This window comes from Salvelinus sp. IW2-2015, unplaced genomic scaffold (genome assembly GCF_002910315.2).
Source record: "Salvelinus sp. IW2-2015 unplaced genomic scaffold, ASM291031v2 Un_scaffold942, whole genome shotgun sequence".
Classification (NCBI taxonomy): Eukaryota; Metazoa; Chordata; class Actinopteri; order Salmoniformes; family Salmonidae; genus Salvelinus; species Salvelinus sp. IW2-2015.
The window spans coordinates 109,267-128,346 of NW_019942658.1; the positions used below are offsets into that span (position 1 = coordinate 109,267).

The following is a 19,080-nucleotide window of genomic DNA, read 5'->3' on the forward strand; positions in this document are numbered from 1 at the left end:
CTTCGTGTTCTTGGGCACAGGGACTATGGTGGTCTGCTTGAAACATGTTGGTATTACAGACTCAATCAGGGACATGTTGAAAATGTCAGTGAAAACACCTGCCAGGTGGTCAGCACATGCCCGGAGCACATGTCCTGGTAATCCGTCTGGCCCCGCAGCCTTGTGAATGCTGACCTGTTTAAAGGTCTTACTCACGTCGGCTACGGAGAGCGTGATTACACAGTCGTGCGGAACAGCTGATGCTCTCATGCATGCCTCAGTGTTGCTTGCCTCGAAGCGAGCATAGAAGTGATTTAGCTCGTCTGGTAGGCTCGTGTCACTGGGAAGCTCGCGGCTGTGCTTCCCTTTGTAGTCTGTAATAGTTTGCAAGCCCTGCCACATAAGACGAGTGTCGGAGCCGGTGTAGTATGATTCAATCTTAGCCCTGTATTGACGCTTTGCCTGTTTGATGGTTCGTCGCAGGGTTTCTTATAAGCTTCCGGGTTAGAGTACCGCACCTTGAAATCGGCAGCTCTACCCTTTAGCTCAGTGCGAATGTTGCCTGTAATCCATGGCTTCTGGTTGGGGTATGTACGTACAGTCACTGTGGGGACGATGTCCTCGATACACTTATTGATAATGCCAGTGACTGATGTGGTGTACTCCTCAATGCCATCGGAAGAATCCCGGAACATGTTCCAGTCTGTGATAGCAAAACAGTCCTGTAGTTTAGCATCTGCTTCATCTGACCACTTTTTTATAGACCGAGTCACTGGTGCTTCCGGCTTTAACTTTTGCTTGTAAGCAGGAATCAGGAGGATAGAGTTGTGGTCAGATTTACCAAATAGAGGGTGAGGGAGAGCTTTGTACGCGTCTCTGTGTGTGGAGTACAGGTGATCTAGAATTGTTTACCCTGTGGTTGCACATTTAACATGTTGATAGAAATTAGGTAGAACTGATTTAAGTTTCCCTGCATTAAAGTCGTTAAGTGTGAGGTTATTTTCCTGACACCTTACTCCGAGGGCCCTCACCCCCTCCCTGTAGGCCGTCTCGTCGTTGTTGGTAATCAAGCCTACCACTGTAGTGTTGTCTGCAAACTTGATGATTGAGTTGGAGGCGTGCATGGCCACACAGTCATGGGTGAACAGGGAGTACAGGAGAGGGCTGAGAACGCACCCTTGTTGGGCCCCAGTGTTGAGGATCAGCGGGGTGGAGAGGTTGTTCCCTACCCTCACCACCTAGGGGCGGCCCGTCAGAAAGTCCAGGACCCAGTTGCACAGGGCGGGGTCGAGACCCATGTTCTCGAGCTTAATGACGAGTTTGGAGGGTTCTATGGTGTTAAATGCTGAGCTGTAATCGATGAACAGCATTCTTACATAGGTATTCCTCTTGTGCAGATGGGTTAGGGCAGTGTGCAGTGTGATTGCGTCATCTGTGGACCTATTGGGGCGGTAAGCAAATTGGAGTGGGTCTAGGGTGTCAGGTAGGGTGGAGGTTATATGATCCTTGACTAATCTCTCAAAGTACTTCATGATGACGGAAGTGTGTGCTTCGGGGCGATAACCGTTTATCTCAGTTATCTTAGCTTTCTTGGGAACAGGAACAATAGTGGCCCTGTGGGAACATCAGACTGGGATAGGGATTGATTGAATATGTCCGTAAACACACCAGCCAGCTGGTCTGTTCATCCTCGCGAGGGTTAACACGTTTAAAGGTTTTACTCATGTTGGCTGCGGTGAAGGAGAGCCCGCAGGTTTTGGTAGCGGGCCGTGTCAGTGGCATTGTATTGTCCTCAAAGCGAGCGAAGAAGTTGTTTAGTTTATCTGGGAGCAAGACGTCGGGGTCCGCAACGGGGCTGGTTTTATTTTTATAATCCGTGAATGACTGTAGACCCTGCCACATACGTCTCATGTCTGAGCCGTTGAATTGCGACTCTACTTTGTCTCTATACTGACGCTCAGCTTGTTTGATTGCCTTGCGGAGGGAATAGCTACACTGTTTGTATTCAGTCATGTTTCCGGTCGCCTTACCGTGATTAAAAGCAGTGGTTCACGCTTTCAGTTTTGCGCGAATGCTGCCATCAATCCACGGTTTCTGGTTGGGGAAGGATTTAATAGTCACCGTGGGAACAACATCACCGATGCACTTGCTAATAAACTCGCTCACCTAATCAGCTTATACATCAATGTTGTCTGAGGCTGGTACATCYGGAACATATCCCAGTCCACGTGATCAAAGCAATCTTGAAGCATTGAATCAGATTGGTCGGACCAGCGCTGAACAGACCTGAGCACGGGCGTTTCCTATTTTAGTTTCTGTCTATCGGCTGGGAGAAACAAAATGGAGTCGTGGTCAGATTTGCCGAAAGGAGGGCAAGGGAGGGCTTTGTATGCGTCGCGGAAGTTAGAGTACCAATGATCCATATGGTACAGTTGTTCTGATTCTTTAAGACCTCCTCACCTGCCATATGGTACAGGTGTTCTGATTCTTTAAGACCTCCTCACCTGCCATAGGTACAGGTGTTCTGATTCTTTAAGACTCCTCACCTGCCATATGGTACAGGGTTCTGATTCTTTAAGACTCCTCACCTGCCATATTACAGGTGTTCTGATTCTTTAAGACCTCCTCACTGCCATATGGTACAGGTGTTCTATTCTTTAAGACCTCCTCCCTGCCATATGTACAGGTGTTCTGATTCTTTTAAGACCTCCTCACCTGCCATATGGTACAGGTGTTTCTGATTCTTTAAGACCTCCTCACCTGCATATGTACAGTTGTCTGATTCTTTAAGACCTCCTCACCTGCCATATGTTACATGTGTTTCTGATTCTTTAAGACCTCCTCACCTGCATATGGTACATTGTTCTGATTCTTTAAGACCTCCTCACCTGCCATATGGTACAGGTGTTCTGATTCTTTAAGACTCCTCACCTGCCATATGGTACAGGTGTTCTGATTCTTTAAGACTCCTCACCTGCCATATGGTACAGGTGTTCTGATTCTTAAGACCTCCTCACCTGCCATATGGTACAGGTGTTCTGATTCTTTAAGACTTCCTCACCTGCCATATGGTACAGGTGTTCTGATTCTCTTAAGACCTCCTCACCTGCCATATGGTACAGGTGTTCTGATTCTTTAAGACCTCCTCACCTGCCATATGGTACAGGTGTTCTGATTCTTTAAGACCTCCTCACCTGCCATATGGTACAGGTGTTCTGATTCTTTAAGACCTTCACTGCCATATGGTACAGTTGTTCTGATTCTTTAAGACCTCCTCACCTGCCATATGGTACAGGTGTTCTGATTCTTTAAGACCTCCTCACCTGCCATATGGTACAGGTGTTCTGATTCTTTAAGACCTCCTCACCTGCCATATGGTACAGTGTTCTGATTCTTTAAGACTCCTCACCTGCCATATGTACAGGTGTCTGATTCTTTAAGACCTCCTCACCTGCCATATGTTACAGGTTGTCTGATTCTTTAAGACTCCTCACTGCCTAAGGTACAGGTGTTCTGATTCTTTAAGACTTCCTCACCTCGCATATGGTACAGTGTTCTGATTCTTTAAGACCTCCTCACCTGCCATATGGTACAGGTGTTCTGATCTTTAAGACCTCCTCACCTGCATATGGGTACAGGTGTTCTGATTCTTTAAGACTCCTCACCTGCCATATGTACAGGTGTTCTGATTCTTTAAGACCTCCTCACCTGCCATATGGTACAGGTGTTCTGATTCTTAAAGACTCCTCACCTGCATATGGTAAAGGGTTCTGATTCTTTAAGACCTCCACCTGCCATATGGTACAGGTGTTCTGATCTTTAAGACCTCCTTCACTGCCATATGGTACAGGTGTTCTGATTCTTTAAGACCTCCTCACCTGCCATATGGTACAGGTGTTCTGATTCTTTTTGGTTAGTCACGGAAAATGTTACACGTGCCGTGCTCCTAGTTTGATTGGCTCAGGGGCTGGAGAACAGCATTCGGCATTTTGTACATTTACATGTCCCCAAACTGATTAAGCCTAATTCTGTTGCTTGTCCTCCTTCCTTCCTTGAGTACTGAAAGCAAAAAAAACTAATTTCCGTTCTCTGCAAGTTAATGGACAACAAAGTATTCTTCTGCTCCCTCTTCTTTAGGTGTCAGAGCCTAATCGACGGATGCTCCCCCAACCCGTGTCTAGAAGGGTACAACTGTACCTTCTCCGGGGGCTCCATCCACTGCGATCCTCTACCCCAGGTATTGTAACATGCTAAACTAAGGTACACATAATGCTTTGTGTAACATATCTGGTTTTAGTAGGAATAGGGTGAAATTGCCCTAGATGCTGATATTGGGTCAGTTTAGCCTTTTTCCCCACTACTGGTAAAGGTTATGATTGGGGGGGGAGCTGATCCTAGACCTGTACATACAGGAAACTTCACCCCTGGAGAATTTTAGTTAAGCCAGGACTGGCTCCGCTAGGCCCATAACTTATAGTTTTATTTTAGTTTTTGGGAACTCAGTCAGGGTCTCAAACTTCCTGTTGAGAGTTAGGGCGGGGGGTCCCAACCAAATCTCAGCCTTAGACGGCCCTGCTTAAAGCTAACCAAAAGGTGTCCTGTCTCATCCTCAATACAGGTGTACGCCGGGCTGGGCTACATCGAGATAGTGGAGATCTGTGCCAGCTTGATGGGGGTTTTCTTCCTGGTCGGTGTCTTCGTCTGCGTCCGCAAACGTTATGTCCAACAGAAGAAGAAGCCTGTCTGTGTTCAGGACTCCAACGGTTACTTCCAACCCAGTCTGGCCAAATCCATGATGGCCGGCACTCCAAAAGTCAGCCCAATAGAGATGAACATGCTGATGGGCTCTGGTAACGACCTGGATAACATACACAGTCCCTTCAGATCTCTGAGGCCTCACAGCCAGATGGACCTGGGGCTGGGGTCCCAGGTAAGCCTAAGGGCCGGGAAGCAAAAGCCACAGGGGCCTGTGGTGTGTAGTGTGGCCCCCAACCTCCCTCCTACACCTTCAACCATCTCTGACAATGAGTCCATCAGGAAACACCACTGGGATAAGGACTATGAAGGTGAGTTCATTGAATAAAATTGAATAATCTCCCAGAGGGGAAATTGGAGTGGATACTTTAAGCTAACTGTCTGAGTTTTTACTTTATTGATAACTGTGGTAATAACTGTGGTAATAACTGTGGTAGTAGCTTACTCAACCTGCCGGGCCAGTCTTCACTTTATCCAACACTAAGTGACAGCATTTCATTGAGATGACCAATGAGACACCCAGAAAGTGTCTGAAGGTGAATGATCTGGAGATGTGGAGGATATAACAAAGCCATTATTCATATTATACTCCTTCTCACTTTGTCCTGTAGATCAAAAACAATGGAGGTTACTCATCCATACATGGATGTAATCCATTATCAGTTGTGATACATACAGAACATGTGGCGTTGAGCAATAGTTTGATCAGTCAGGAAATTCCCGMAGAGGATAAGTGTCAAGGTGTTGAACTTTAATAGGTTTTTCATCACTCAGAGGTTATAATACCTTAACTATAATGAGTTGTTTAAGGAGTTTAATAACCGACAAGGACACTTTGAAAATTGGTATGAAGATCCTCTGAAAGGCGATAATACTGAAAGACTATAGTGAATGATAATGAGTGTTCTCTCTCTTTTCCCTGCCGTTCAGTCTACCCTGCCGATCCTGACTACTACGGTCGACCGACCCCCTCGGTCCAAGAGTACCCCCAGGTCCAAGAGTACCCCCAGGTGCAGGAGTTTCCCCAGTTCGACATTGTGGAGGACACCTACGGCTCTGTGACCGCATCAATAGACTCACGTAGAAACTCTCGCTTCRGCGGATTCCCGTTTCCCCTGGAGCGYTCTGACCGCCGCGCTCCCTTACCGCCCTGCTACAGTAACCAGAACCTGGATGACTTCCTGGGGCCTGACGGTCTTCCATTACCCATCTCTCAGTGCCCCAACGAGTACACTGCCATCAGTTACTATCCGACGCAACATGCACAAAGCATGGACAATGTGTCGTCAGGCTACCGGCGCCTCAGCATGCGCCTCAGCGTTGCCACGCCGTCCTACGCTGAGAGTAACTCTCCTCCTCCTCCCCCTCCGCCCCAGCAGGCTAGGCATGCAAGACGGAACTCTCGCTGCTACAACGGGTCTGACATGGTGGAGAGCGACTATGGAAGCTGTGAGGAGGTCATGTTCTAGAATGTTTTAAAGTGTTCTATTCTAGAGTTAAAGATACAGTGTCCCTATCAGAGGTCTCTTTCAGGGAGAGACGAAAGAGTTGATTCTGGAACATTCTACGAGGTGAATTTAATATATTCTATACAGTCAATTCTTAGAATGTCTCCATAAAATGTGATTGATCGGCATCTAAGTGGGCTTGACATTCAGTAGAGTAAATGAAAGAGTCASTCACCTTTTGTTCCACAGGATTGAACAGTATTACAGGATGTTTTATCTGAAACGATGGCAACAAGGCCACGCAACACAAATATATGCTGTACTAAATACTGCAGCAATATCGAACTCGCTCATCTAGACCACTCTCCATCCGARGGGGAGAGAGACTGGCTTTGGGTGAAACCAATTCCAATAAGAATGAATATGCCTAGACAACTATGTAACAACAAGGTCACGCAACACGACCGTATAAAGAGAGTGGGTTTACATAAAAAACAATTCCTATAAGAATGAATATGCCTACATTTCATGCAGAAAATAGCTCMATTTAATACAATAATAACAACCATAATAACCATAAAGATGTCACATAGATTAATACAGTTCCTATTTGTGACCTCACCATTCAGTGATATGGAGTGGGTCTCAAATAGCCCCCTATACCTATGGACCCTGGACCAAAGTAGTGCACTGCGTAGGGAATAGGGTGCCGTTTGGGACGGAGGTCATATGTGACAAAATAATGAAGGGGACTGGATCCTAACAGTGAGAAGAAATCCATAAATTTAATGAATAAGTAGATAATAAATATTCACAAATATTACACGTGTTTGTTGTAAAATATTCAATATAACTTTAATTGCTGATATTGCCAATTGTGTAAATAGTGCATAGTGTGGAAGTATTCTGACTTTGATCTCAAAAAAAAAATCTCGGAATTGTAGCGGTTGGTGGTATTTGGTTGTAAACAGTATTTTGAGTCCGAACACATAAATGTGGTATCTAATCTGACTGTATATAGCCCAACAGTACAGAATGTTGTATCTAATCTGACTGTATATAGCCCAACACATAAATGGTGGTATCTAATCTGAATGTATATAGCCCAACACATAATGTGGGTATCTAATCTGACTGTATAATAGCCCAACCACATAAAATGTGGTATCTAATCTGACTGTATATAGCCCAACACATAAATGTGGTATCTAATCTGACTGTATATAGCCCAACAGTACAGAATGTTGTATCTAATCTGACTGTATATAGCCCAACAACATAAATGTGGTATCTAATCTGACTGTATATAGCCCAACACATAAATGTGGTATCTAATCTGACTGTATATAGCCCAACAGTACATGAATGTTGTATCTAATCTGACTGTATATAGCACAAACATAAATGTGGTATCTAATCTGACTGTATATAGCCCAACTAAAAATGTGTATCTAATCTGACTGTATATAGCCCAACAGACAGAATTGTATCTAATCTGACTGTATATAGCCCAACACATAAAATATGGTATCTAATCTGACTGTAATAGCCAACACAAAATGTGGTATCTAATCTGACTGTATATAGCCAACACATAAATGTGGTATCTAATCTGACTGTATATAGCCCAACACATAAAGTGGTATCTAATCTGACTGTATATATAGCCCAACAGTACAGAATGTTGTATCTAATCTGACTGTATATAGCCCAACACATAAAATGTGTATCTAATTCTGACTGTATTTAGCCCAAACACATAATGTGGTATCTAATCTGACTGTATTATAGCCCAACACATAAATGTGGTATCTATCTGACTGTATATAGCCCAACAGTACAGATGTGTATTAATCGACTGTATATAGCACAACATAATGTGGTATCTAATCTGACTGATATAGCCCAACAGTTAACAGAATGATGTATCTAATCTGACTGTATATAGCCAACAGTACAGAATGTTGTATCTAATCTGACTGTATAATAGCCCAACACATAAATATGGGTACTAATCTGACTGTATATAGCCCAACACATAAATGTGGTATCTAATCTGACTGTATATAGCCCAACAACATAATATGTGGTATCTAATCTGACTGTATATAGCCCAACAGTACAGAATGTTGTATCTAATCTGACTGTATATAGCCCAACACATAAATATGGTATCTATCTGACTGTATTTAGCCCAACACATAAATGTGGTATCTAATCTGACTGTATATAGCCCAACACATACATGTGGGTATCTAATCTGACTGTATATAGCCCAACAGTACAGAATGTTGTATCTAATCTGACTGTATATAGCCCAACAGTACAGAATGTCTATGCAGCTATTATATATGTACAGAATATGCAGGCCTGTTATGATACAAGTGTTCTGTTTGGGCCTGTGTACAGAATGCATTATTCCACATGAATTGTTTTTTACATATAGTATATTTAAAGGTTTAACATATTCTACTGCTCAGTCATTTTAAACCAACAGAAATAACAGGTTGGCGGTGAAAAAGGTTGATACTGTAACGCAACGTGACTGTTGGTTACCCATAAAACAACAAATTCTGTGCTTCTACACCCAGGTACAAAACCAACATTACTGTAACAATTTGTTAACACATTTCTATAAGAAAACAGAAAAAGAAAACTGGGATAGCATTATCACTCGGTAATGTGTGTTCTCAAAAGCCTGAGTGCAACATCGGAAGCATGCATTAGGCCTGATAGTGTGCTTGTGTTGTGTAATTGGTGACCAATTAAGTATTTTTGTGTGGAAAGGATATCCATCGCTTTGTTGTAGTGGTTAGTGCGCATGGGTTTGGAGAAGAAGAAAACAAAATCAAGCATTTTCAGTTCGTATGTACAGAATGGCAGCTCATACGTGTGGAGACTGTGGTTGGGCACAGTTCCTTTTCAGTCTGTTGTAAGGGTTCCAGAAACCCGGTTGGAAGTTTCCTGCAACCAGGAGGGAATMAGCAGGAAATCSGAGAATCATTYAACCAGGATTTCTGGAAAATCCCGAGGGGTTATCATGATTTCCCAATGTGTTTATATGTGCTGTGTATGTGTGTGCTAGACCAATGAGTTCACATGAATGTATTTTTAAGTGTATTATTTTTGTATCAATGTGAGGTGTTATAAACCCCATGTTTTTTAAGTTGTTTCTCTGTGAGAGATTTTTAAGTCATGTTGTAATTCCCATTTTGTTTTCAACACTGTAAAAGACACCATGAATAAAATATGATCTTATATTAACAATTATACTTTGTCAGTAATTATTGTAATCCTTGTATGTGTAATGCGCTGATGCTTTTGAATTGACGTCTATAACATTGTCCCCAGGTTCTAACCTCCCACATATACATGCAGCGCCAGCAGTGACCACAAGGAGACACAATTTGATGATGTCACAATAACTTCCCTTGTTACCAACGTAATGTTCAACAATGCATTATCATATTGGTAGAATAAAACTCCCTTCTCCTTCAAAACATGTATAATTTTACAAAACATTTTCCCTTTGTGAAGACCAGATGTTTTGTCCCCCACATTAAGCCTACTCAGAGACAGTGTCACGGTCACTTATCGCTCTAATTTCAATGTCTTTTTTTTTCTTTCTCTGAGTTCCCAGTAGTCTTGAACGCATTGAAGTCGGAGATTTCCTAGTTCCCGAGTTCCCAGTTGTTTGAACACAGCATTAGTCTCAGCGAAGGGAGGGAGAGAACAACAGAGGGTCCACCTCTCACGGTCCCTGACTGCTCYCTCYTTCCTTTCCTCCGGTGAGACTGACTAGAGAGAGGGGACATCGTCTTCCATCTGATGGTGAAACTCGAGTCGCACTGCATCTGCCTCATGCACACAATCATGTTGATCATGTGACCAGAGAAAGTTAAATATTCCCCTATATTGATAAACACGACGAGCTGCTAATAACAATAAAAACACATAGCTATCGATACACTTGGCTACACATTCATTGCAGCACCAGGGGAAGTATGGAAAAGCAGGCWTTATGTTTTGTAATAGTGTTGAATAAAAACCTTGTTGACAGTGCTKAATAAAAACTTAGACGTGAACTCACTCATCAAAACAGAAGCTCTTCGCTGTAGTCTTTGACAGTCTCTCTCTCTCTCTCTGGTCAAGGTTTTAAAAGTTATGAATCTCACGTACTGTAGGCTAGTATGAAATGTTGCTGTGGTCGGGGTTGTGGAAACTGTAGTCACGGTGATTTGAGATATCCCATTGGCCAACACAGTAGACACACTCGATTTAGTCACAGATCTCTCCATCTAACTGGTAGGCAGAGTTTGTCTTCCGCAAACTACTGTAGGACCCGGGCCATAGGGTAGTGCACTACTGTAGACAAGGGCCCATAGGGTAGTGTACTACTGTTGACTCAGGGCCCATCGGGTAGTGCACTCACTGTAGACCAAGGGCCCATAGGGTATCGTGTACTACTGTAGACGCAGGGCCCATAGGGTAGTGTACTACTGTTTGACGCAGGGCCCAATAGGGTTAGTGTACTACTGTTGACAGGGCCCATAGGGTAGTGCACTACTGTAAGACCAGGCCCCATCGGGTAGTGTACTAATGTTGTACAGGGCCCAAGGGTAGTGTACTATGTTGACCCAGGGCCCATAGGGTAAGTGTATACTACGGTTGACCAGGACCCATAGGGTAGTGGCTTACAAACTAACTGTTGACCAGGGCCCATAGGGTATGGCACTAACTGAAGAACGCAGGGGCCATAGGTAGTGGCACTACTGTAGACAAGGGCCATAGGGTAGTGTACTACTGTTGACCAGGGCCCATAGGGTAGTGCATCTCTGTACCGTTGCAAAGTTCTCTGACGCAGGCCATAGTAGGTAGTTGTACTACTGTTGACGCAAGGGCCCGCTAGGGTAGTGAACACTGTTACCGTGAGGTTGACTCGACAGGGCCTGTAGGGTAGTGTACTACTGTTGACCGGCCCATAGGGTAGTGTACTACTGTTGACCAGGGCCCGTAGGGTAGTGCACTACTGTTGACCAGGGCCCAATAGGGTAGTGTACTACTGTTGACCAGGGGCCGCATAGGGTAGTGTACTACTGTTGACACAGGACCATATGGGAGTGCACTAGTTGCCAAGGGCCACTAGGGTAGTGCACTACTGTAGACCAGGGCCCATAGGTAGTGCACCTCTGTAGACAACGGGCCCATAGGGTAGTGTACTACTGTTGACACAGGGCCCATAGGGTAGTGCAGCTACTGTAGACCAGGGCCTGTAGGGTAGTTGTACTACTGTTGACCAAGGGCCCATAGGGGTAGTGTACTACTGTTGACGCAGGGTCCCGTAGGGTAGTGCACTGACTGTTTGACCAGGGCCTGTAGGGTAGTGTACTACTGTTGACCAGGGCCCATAGGGTAGTGTACTCTACGTTGACCAGGGCCACGTAGGGGTAGTGCACTACGTTGACCAGGCCCATAGGGTAAGTGGTAGCTACTGTAGAAGGACCCATAGGGTAGTGTCACTACTGTTGGACTAGGGCGCATAGGGTAGTGTACTAACTGTTAGACCAGGGCCCATAGGGTAGTGTAACTAACTGTAGACCAGGACCCAATAAGGGTAGTGTTACTACTTGTTGACCAGGGCCCATATGGGGTAGTGTACTACTGTTGACCAGGCCCATAGGGTAGTCACTACAATGTAGACCCAGGGCCATAGGGTAGTGTAACTACTGTTGACCAGGGCCCATAGGGTAGTTGACTAACTGTTGACGCAGGGCCCATAGGGTAGTGTAACTACTGTTGACCAGGACCCATAGGGTAAGAGCACTACTGTTGACCCAGGGCCCATAGGGTAGTGTTACTACGGACGCAGGACCCATAGGGTAGTGTAAGCTACTGTTGACAGAGGGGCCCATAGGGGTGTCACTACTGTAGGACCAGGACCACATAGGGTAGTGCACTACTGTAGACCCAGGGCCCATAGGGTAGTGTAATGTTGATCAGGGCTCCAATAGGGTAAGTGCACATACTGTTGACCACAGGGCCCATAGGGTAGTGTCCTAACTGTAGACCAGGGCCCATAGGGTAGTGTACTACTCTAGACCAGGGCCCATAGGTATGTAATAACTGTAGACCCAGGGCCCATAGGGTAGTGCAGCTACTGTTGACCAGGGCCATAGGGTAGTGACTACTGTTGACCAGGGCCATAGGTGTGGGACTAACTGGTATGCCCAGGGGCCCATAGGTAGTGTACAGTACTGTTGACCAGGGCCCATAGGGTAGTGCCACTTTACTCGGGCTGGTAAGACACCTGGACGGGGCCCAATAAGGGTAGTGTATTACACCTAGGTGTCTGTTGACGCAGGGCCATAGGGTAATGCACTACTGTTGACCAGGGCCCATAGGGTAGTGTCTACTGTAGACAACAGGGCCATAGGGTTAGTGTACACTGTAGACCAGGGGCAGCCATAGGGTAGTGTACTCCTGTAGACCAGGGCCCAATTAGGGTAGTGTCACTACTGTTGACCAGGGCCCATAGGGTTAGGTAACTACTGTTAGACCAGGGCCCATAGGGTAGTGTACTAATGTAAGACCAGGGCCTAGGGTAGTTGCAATACTGTTGACGCAGGAGCCCATAGGGTAGTGTAAACTACTGTTTTGACCAGGGCTCATAGGGTAGTGTCACCTACTCGTTGACCAAGGGCCCATAGGGTAGTGTACTACTGTGACCAGGCTCCATAGGGTAGTGCACTCTGTTTGAAACCAGGGCCCATAGGGTAGTTGTACTATGTATGACCAGGCCCATAGGGTAGTGAATACTCGTTGGACCAGGGCTCATTAGAGGTAAGTGCACTACTGTTAGACCAGGCCCATAGGGGTATGTATTCTACTGTAGACACAGCGCCGCATCAGGGTAGTGTACATCACATTGACGCAGGGCATCATAGGGTAGTTACTAGTACGGTAAGAAGTTAGTGACCAGGCCCATTAGGGTAAGTGCGACTACTTGTTGACCAGGCCCATAGGGGTAGTGTCCTACTGTAGACCAGGGCCCATAGGGTAGTGTACTAAAACTGTAGACCAGGGCCCATAGGGTAGTGTACATGTAGACCAAGGGCCATAGGGTAGTGTGCACTACCTGTTGACGCAGGGCCCGTAGGGTAGTGCCACTGAACAGACATGGTAGTGCAGTACTTGTAAGCAGGGCCCATAGGGTAGGTACTACTGTAGACCAGGATAGGGATTCCCGAGCCCCGCTAGATGGTAGTGACTACTGTTAGACCAGGGCCCATAGGGTAAAGTTGACTACTGTTGACCAGGGCCCATAGGTTAGTGTTACACTTTAACCAGGGCTAGTAGGGTAGTGATGATCTAGTAGACCAGGAGAAATGCAGGCATAGGGTAGTGTACTACTGTAGACCAGGAAGCGTACGCTCTATATGATGAAGGCCATAGGTGTGTACTACTTGTTTAGACCAGGACCCATAGGGTAGTGTACTACTGTAGGACCAGGGCCCATAAGGGGTAGTGTACTACTTTAACAGGGACCCATTAGGGTAGTGCACTACTGTTGACCCAGGGCCCATAGGGTAAGTGTACTACTTTAGACCAGGGACCCATAGGGTAGTGACGTAGCTGTTGACCAGGGCCCATAGGGTGTGTATTACTGTTGATCGAGGGCCCAATAGGGTAGTGTACTACTGTATGACCAGGGCCATAGGGTAGTGTACCTACTGTAGACCAGGGCCCAATAGGTAGTGTAGCTACTGTTGACCAGGGACCATAGGGTGGTGTACTACTGTTGACCAGGGCCCATAGGGTAGTGCTATGTGACGGATAGTGCTTGTTGACAGTGGCCCATAGGGTAGTGTACTATGTTAGCCAGGACCATAGGGTCAGTGTACTATGTTGACGCAAGGGCCCATAGGGTAGTGTATAAACTATAGACCAGGGCCCATAGGTAGTGTACTACTGATTGACGCAAGGGCTATAGGGTAGTGCACTATTGCGATGGTATACTAAAGATCCAGGCCCATAGGGTAGTGACTACTGGTTTGAACTCAGGCCCATAGGGTAGTGTACTACTGTTGACAGGGCCCATAGGGTAGTGCACTTACTGTGACCAGGGCCATAGGGTAGTGTACTACTGTAGACAGGGCCCATAGGGTAGTGACTACTGCGCATTAGGAGGGCCCGATGGACGGGCTCAGTGGAGGTTATGTTACAGCCATAGGGTTATCTACTGTTGACGCAGGGACCCATAGGGTAGTGTACTACATAGCAGGCATAGACGTTGTCACGGGTTGACGCGCCACTGGGTAGTGTACTACTGTTGACCAGGGCTCATAGGGTAGTGTCTACTGAGACGACACCAAAGTGAGTGGTACTACTGTAGACCAGGGCCCATAGGGTAGTGACTACTGTAGAGCCAGGGCCCAGGTAGGGTAAGTGTAACTACTGTAGACCAGGACCCATAGGGTAGGAGTACTACTGTTAGACCAGGGCCCATAGGGGTAGTGTACTACTGTAGACCAGGAACCCTAGGGTTAGTACGTACTGTAGACGCAAGGGCCCATAGGGTAGGTGTACTACTGTTAGACGAGGGCCATGAGGGTAGTGTACTACGTGAGCATGGGCAGGGTATGCCTCTTACAGATAGGGTAGTGTACTACTGTTGACCAGGCCAATAGGGTAGTGCGGTACTACTGTATACTAGGGGCCATAGGGGTAAGTGCAATATACTGTAGACCAGGGCCCATAGGGTAGTGTACTACTGTAGACCAGGGCCCATAGGGTAAAGTGTCACTACTGTATGACCAGGGCCCATCAGGGTAGTGTACTACTGTAGACGCCAGGGCCCTGAGGGTAGTGCACTACTGTAGACCAGGGCCATAAGGGTAGTGTTCTACTGTGACCAGGGCTGCATAGGGTAGTGTACACTCCAGGCCTAGTAGTATCTGTAGACGGGCCCATAGGGTAGTGTACTACTGTGAGCACAGGAGCTATGGGTAGTGTGACTACTGGTTTGACCAGGGCCCATAGGGTAGTGCACTACTGTTGACCAGGGCCATAGGGAGTGGTTAACTTTACATTTGCTAAAAGAACCAGGGCCTAGGTAGGGTAGTGCTACTACTGTGACCAGGGCCCATAGGGTAGTGTAGACTACTGTAGACCAGGGCCCCTAAGGGTAGTGTACTACTGTAACCAGGGCCCATAGGGTAAGTGACTACTGGTTAGACCAGGGCCCATAGGGTAAAAGTTTGTACTACTTGTAGAACCCAGGGCTCATAAGGGTAGTGTACTACTGTAGACGCCCATGGTAGGCACTGTACGACAGGCGCTAGGGTAGTGTACTACTGTAGACAGGGCCCATAGGGTAGTGTACTACTGTTGACCAGGGCCCATAGGGGTTCTTCTGTGAACAGGCATAGGAAGTTGTACTACTGTGACCAGGGCCATAGGCAGTAGAGTCCTACTGTTGAACAGGGCCACAAGGGTATGTCCTACTTTGACCAGGGCCCATAGGGTAGTGTATCACTGTAGACCAGGGCCGCATAGGGTAGTGTAACTACTGGTTGACCAGGGCCCATAGGTAGTGCACTACTGTTGACCAGGCGCCATAGGGTAGTGTACTATGTTGACCAGGGCCATAGGGTAGTGACTACTGTTGACCAGGGCCCATAGGTAGTGACTACTGTTGGACCAGGGCCACATAGGCTAGTGTTTACTACTGTTGACCAGGGCCTCATAGGTAGTGCACTACCTGTTGACCAGGGGCCATAGGGTAGTGTACTACTTGAGACCATGGCCATGGGTAGGCACTACTTGTTGACCAGGGCCATAGGGTAGATGTCACTACTGTTGACGCCAAGGGATTGCACTAGTGGACAGTATGGTAGTGCTACTGTAGGACCAGGGCCCAGTAGGGTAGTGTACTACTGTAGAACAGGGCCATAGGGTAGTGCACTACGTTGACCAGGGCTCCATAGGGTAGTGTACTACTGTTGAAGGGGCCCATGGTAGTGGTCGGTCACATGAAGCCTGATCAGGTAGCCAAAGTCCGTAAGGCAATGTACTGATGTTAGACCACGGGGCCCATAATGCGGGTGAGTAGTTTACTTTCACTGTGAACCACGGTCCTCTGTCCCGGATTACCACTCTTTGCTGCCAGTGTCCCGCCTACGTACTGAATAAAAAGAAGGACATACGGTTTAGTGCCTACCTCACTTAACCAGGACCCATAGGGTATGTACTACTGTAGACCAGACCCCAGTAGGGTAGTGTAACTGTAGACCAGGGCCCATAGGGTAGTGCACTACTGTGACCAGGCCCCATTAGAGAGTAGTGACTACTGTAGACCAGGGCCCATAGGTAGTACTACTGTTGAACCAGGCGCCATAGGGTAGTGGTACTATGTTGAACCAGGGCCCATAGGGTAACTGTAGGCAGCCATAGTTGTGTGTAGACCAGGGCTCATAGGGTAGTGCACTACTGTTGACCAGGCGCTCATAGGGTAGTGATCTGTAACACCTGGTAGGTACGCCAGGCCCATAGGTAGTGTACTACTGTTAGACCAGGCCATAGGGTAGTGTACTAATGTAGACAGGCCATAGGGTGTGTACTACTGTGACCAGGGCCCATAGGGTAGCCTGGCGGCATGCTACTGTTGACCAGGACCCATAGGGATAGTGGACTACTGTTGACCAGGGCCCATAGGGTAGTGGCTATTACTGTTGACAGGCCATGGGTAGTGCACTACTGTGTGACCAGGGACCCATATAGGGTAGTGTACTACTTGTAGACCCAGGGCCCATTAGGTAGTGTACTACTGTAGACCCAGGGCCCATAGGTGTAGATGTACTACTGTAGAACCAGGCCATAGGGTAGTGCAACTACTGGTTGACCAGGGCCATAGGGTAGTTGTACTTACTGGTAGACCAGGGCCCATAGGGTAGTGTACTACTGTAAGACCACAGGCCCCATAGGTAGGTGCACTACTGTAGACCAGGGCCCATAGGGTAGTGTACTACTGTTGACCAGGGCTCGTATAGGTAGTTGCACTACTGTTGACCAGGGCCCATAGGGTAGTGTACTACTGTAGACAGAGTACCACTGGAAGGGCTAGGTAGTGTACTACTGTTGACCAGGGCCATAGGGTAGGCAGCTGACTGTTGGACCAGGCCATAGGGTAGTGTACTACTGTAGACCAAGGGCCCAAGTAGGTACGCTAGACCCTGGTAGCACTCGTATGCACCAGGGCTCCATAGGGTGGCCACTACTGTTTGACCAGGCCCATAGGGGTAGTGTACTACTGTTAGACCAAGGGCCCATGCGGGTAGTGTACTACTGTTGACAGGGCCCATAGGGTAGTGTACTACTGTGAACATGGAGTCATGGTAGAGGGCCTCATAGGGTGACGTTGACAGCCATAATTCTACTGTAGACCAGGCCCCATAGGGTAGTGTAGTACTGTAGACGAGGGCCCATAGGGTAGTGTAGCTACTGTAGACCAGGCCGCATTAGGGTAGTGTATACTGTAGACCAAGGGCCCATAGAGGTAGTGTGCACTTTAAGACCAGGACATAGGGTATGTACTCTGAGAAGGGACCCATAGTAATGTACTGACTGTAGACGGCGCCTGTAGATACACGGGACAGCCATAGGGTAGTGTACTACTGTGACCAGGCCCATAGGGTAAGTGCACTTACTGTGACCAGGGGCCCATAGGGAGGCCACACTGTAAGACCAGGCCCATAGGGTATGTGACTACTGTATGACCAGGGCCCATAGGGTATGTTACTATGTTGACCAGGGCCCATAGGGTAGTGCACTACTGTTGACCAGGGCTCATAGGGTACTTACTTGTGCAGGCTTTAGCGTAGTTACTTGTAACCAGGGCCTCATAGGGTAGTGTACTACTTAGACCAGGGCCATAGGGTAGTGACTACTGTAGACCAGGGCCCATAGGGTAGTGTACTACTGTAGACCAGGGCCCATAGGGTAGTGTACTACTGTACAGGATAGGGACACTTACGTGAGACCCATAGGGTAGTGACTACTGTATGACCAGGACCCGTAGGGTAAGTGCACTACTGTTGACCAGGCCCATAGGGTAGTGTCACTACTGTTGACGCAGGCCTGATAGGGTAGTGTACTACTGTAGACCAACGGCCCATAGGGTAGTGTACTACTGTGACCAGGGGCCCATAGGGTACGTGTACTACTGGTAGACCAGGGCTCTAAGGGGGCTCTACCAGGCTAGGGTAGTACTACTGTTCCAGGGCCCTAGTATCTACTGTGACCGGGCCCATAGGGTAGTGGCACTACGTAGACCAGGGCCATAGGTAGTGTATACTGTTAGACCAGGACCCATAGGGTACGTTCTACTGTTAGACCAGGGCCAATAGGGTATTGTGCCTACTGTTAGACCAGGGCCCATAGGGTAGTGACTACTGTGACCGGGCCCATAGGGTAGTGTACTACTGTGAGACCAGGCCCATAGGGTTAGTGTAACTACTGTAGACAGGCCCATTAGGGGTTAGTGTCACTACTGCTTAGACCCAGGGGCCATGGAGGTAGTGTACTAACTGTAGACAGGGTACAGAACATTGACCTCTGAGATTCTCAACCCCCAGTCACCCATCTAAATCAGTGGGTCACAAACCTAGTTGATCACCAAAATTTCTGTAGAAAAGCCAACAATAATAAGGCTTGCACTTCTTTTGAATTCAGAAGCCCTGCGTACCGGGTAAAGTCAAAGTATTCCCGTGTCGAACCATTTCATTTCCTTAAGACCAAACTCCACCTACCAGTCCACTACCAGACGGAGGAAAGACAAACTCCGCCTACAGACGAGAAACACTTCCGACAGAAGCAAACTCCGCCTACCAGACGATGGAGA

The 19,080-nt window shown here is 47.2% G+C and overlaps 1 protein-coding gene and 1 long non-coding RNA gene across 2 annotated transcripts in view; both read left to right on the plus strand.

Annotated features, from left to right (window-relative positions):
• LOC112069231 (protocadherin Fat 2-like) overlaps positions 1-7,599 on the plus strand; it is a gene marked incomplete at its 5' end in the record, with an annotated part of 66,951 nt that extends 59,352 nt beyond the window's left edge. Inside the window, 3 exons of the mRNA XM_070438458.1 lie at positions 4,117-4,216; positions 4,598-5,045; positions 5,665-7,599. Coding sequence (XP_070294559.1) covers positions 4,117-4,216; positions 4,598-5,045; positions 5,665-6,203 — 1,087 coding nt within the window. The remainder of the gene's footprint in view (positions 1-4,116; positions 4,217-4,597; positions 5,046-5,664) is intronic.
• A 4,835-nt stretch (positions 7,600-12,434) lies between these two features.
• On the plus strand, positions 12,435-17,266 carry LOC139024069 (uncharacterized). Its single transcript, XR_011475304.1, has 4 exons — positions 12,435-12,460; positions 13,966-14,001; positions 14,941-14,980; positions 17,235-17,266. It is a non-coding gene; the product is annotated as an uncharacterized lncRNA (long non-coding RNA).
• Positions 17,267-19,080: the final 1,814 nt, after the last annotated feature.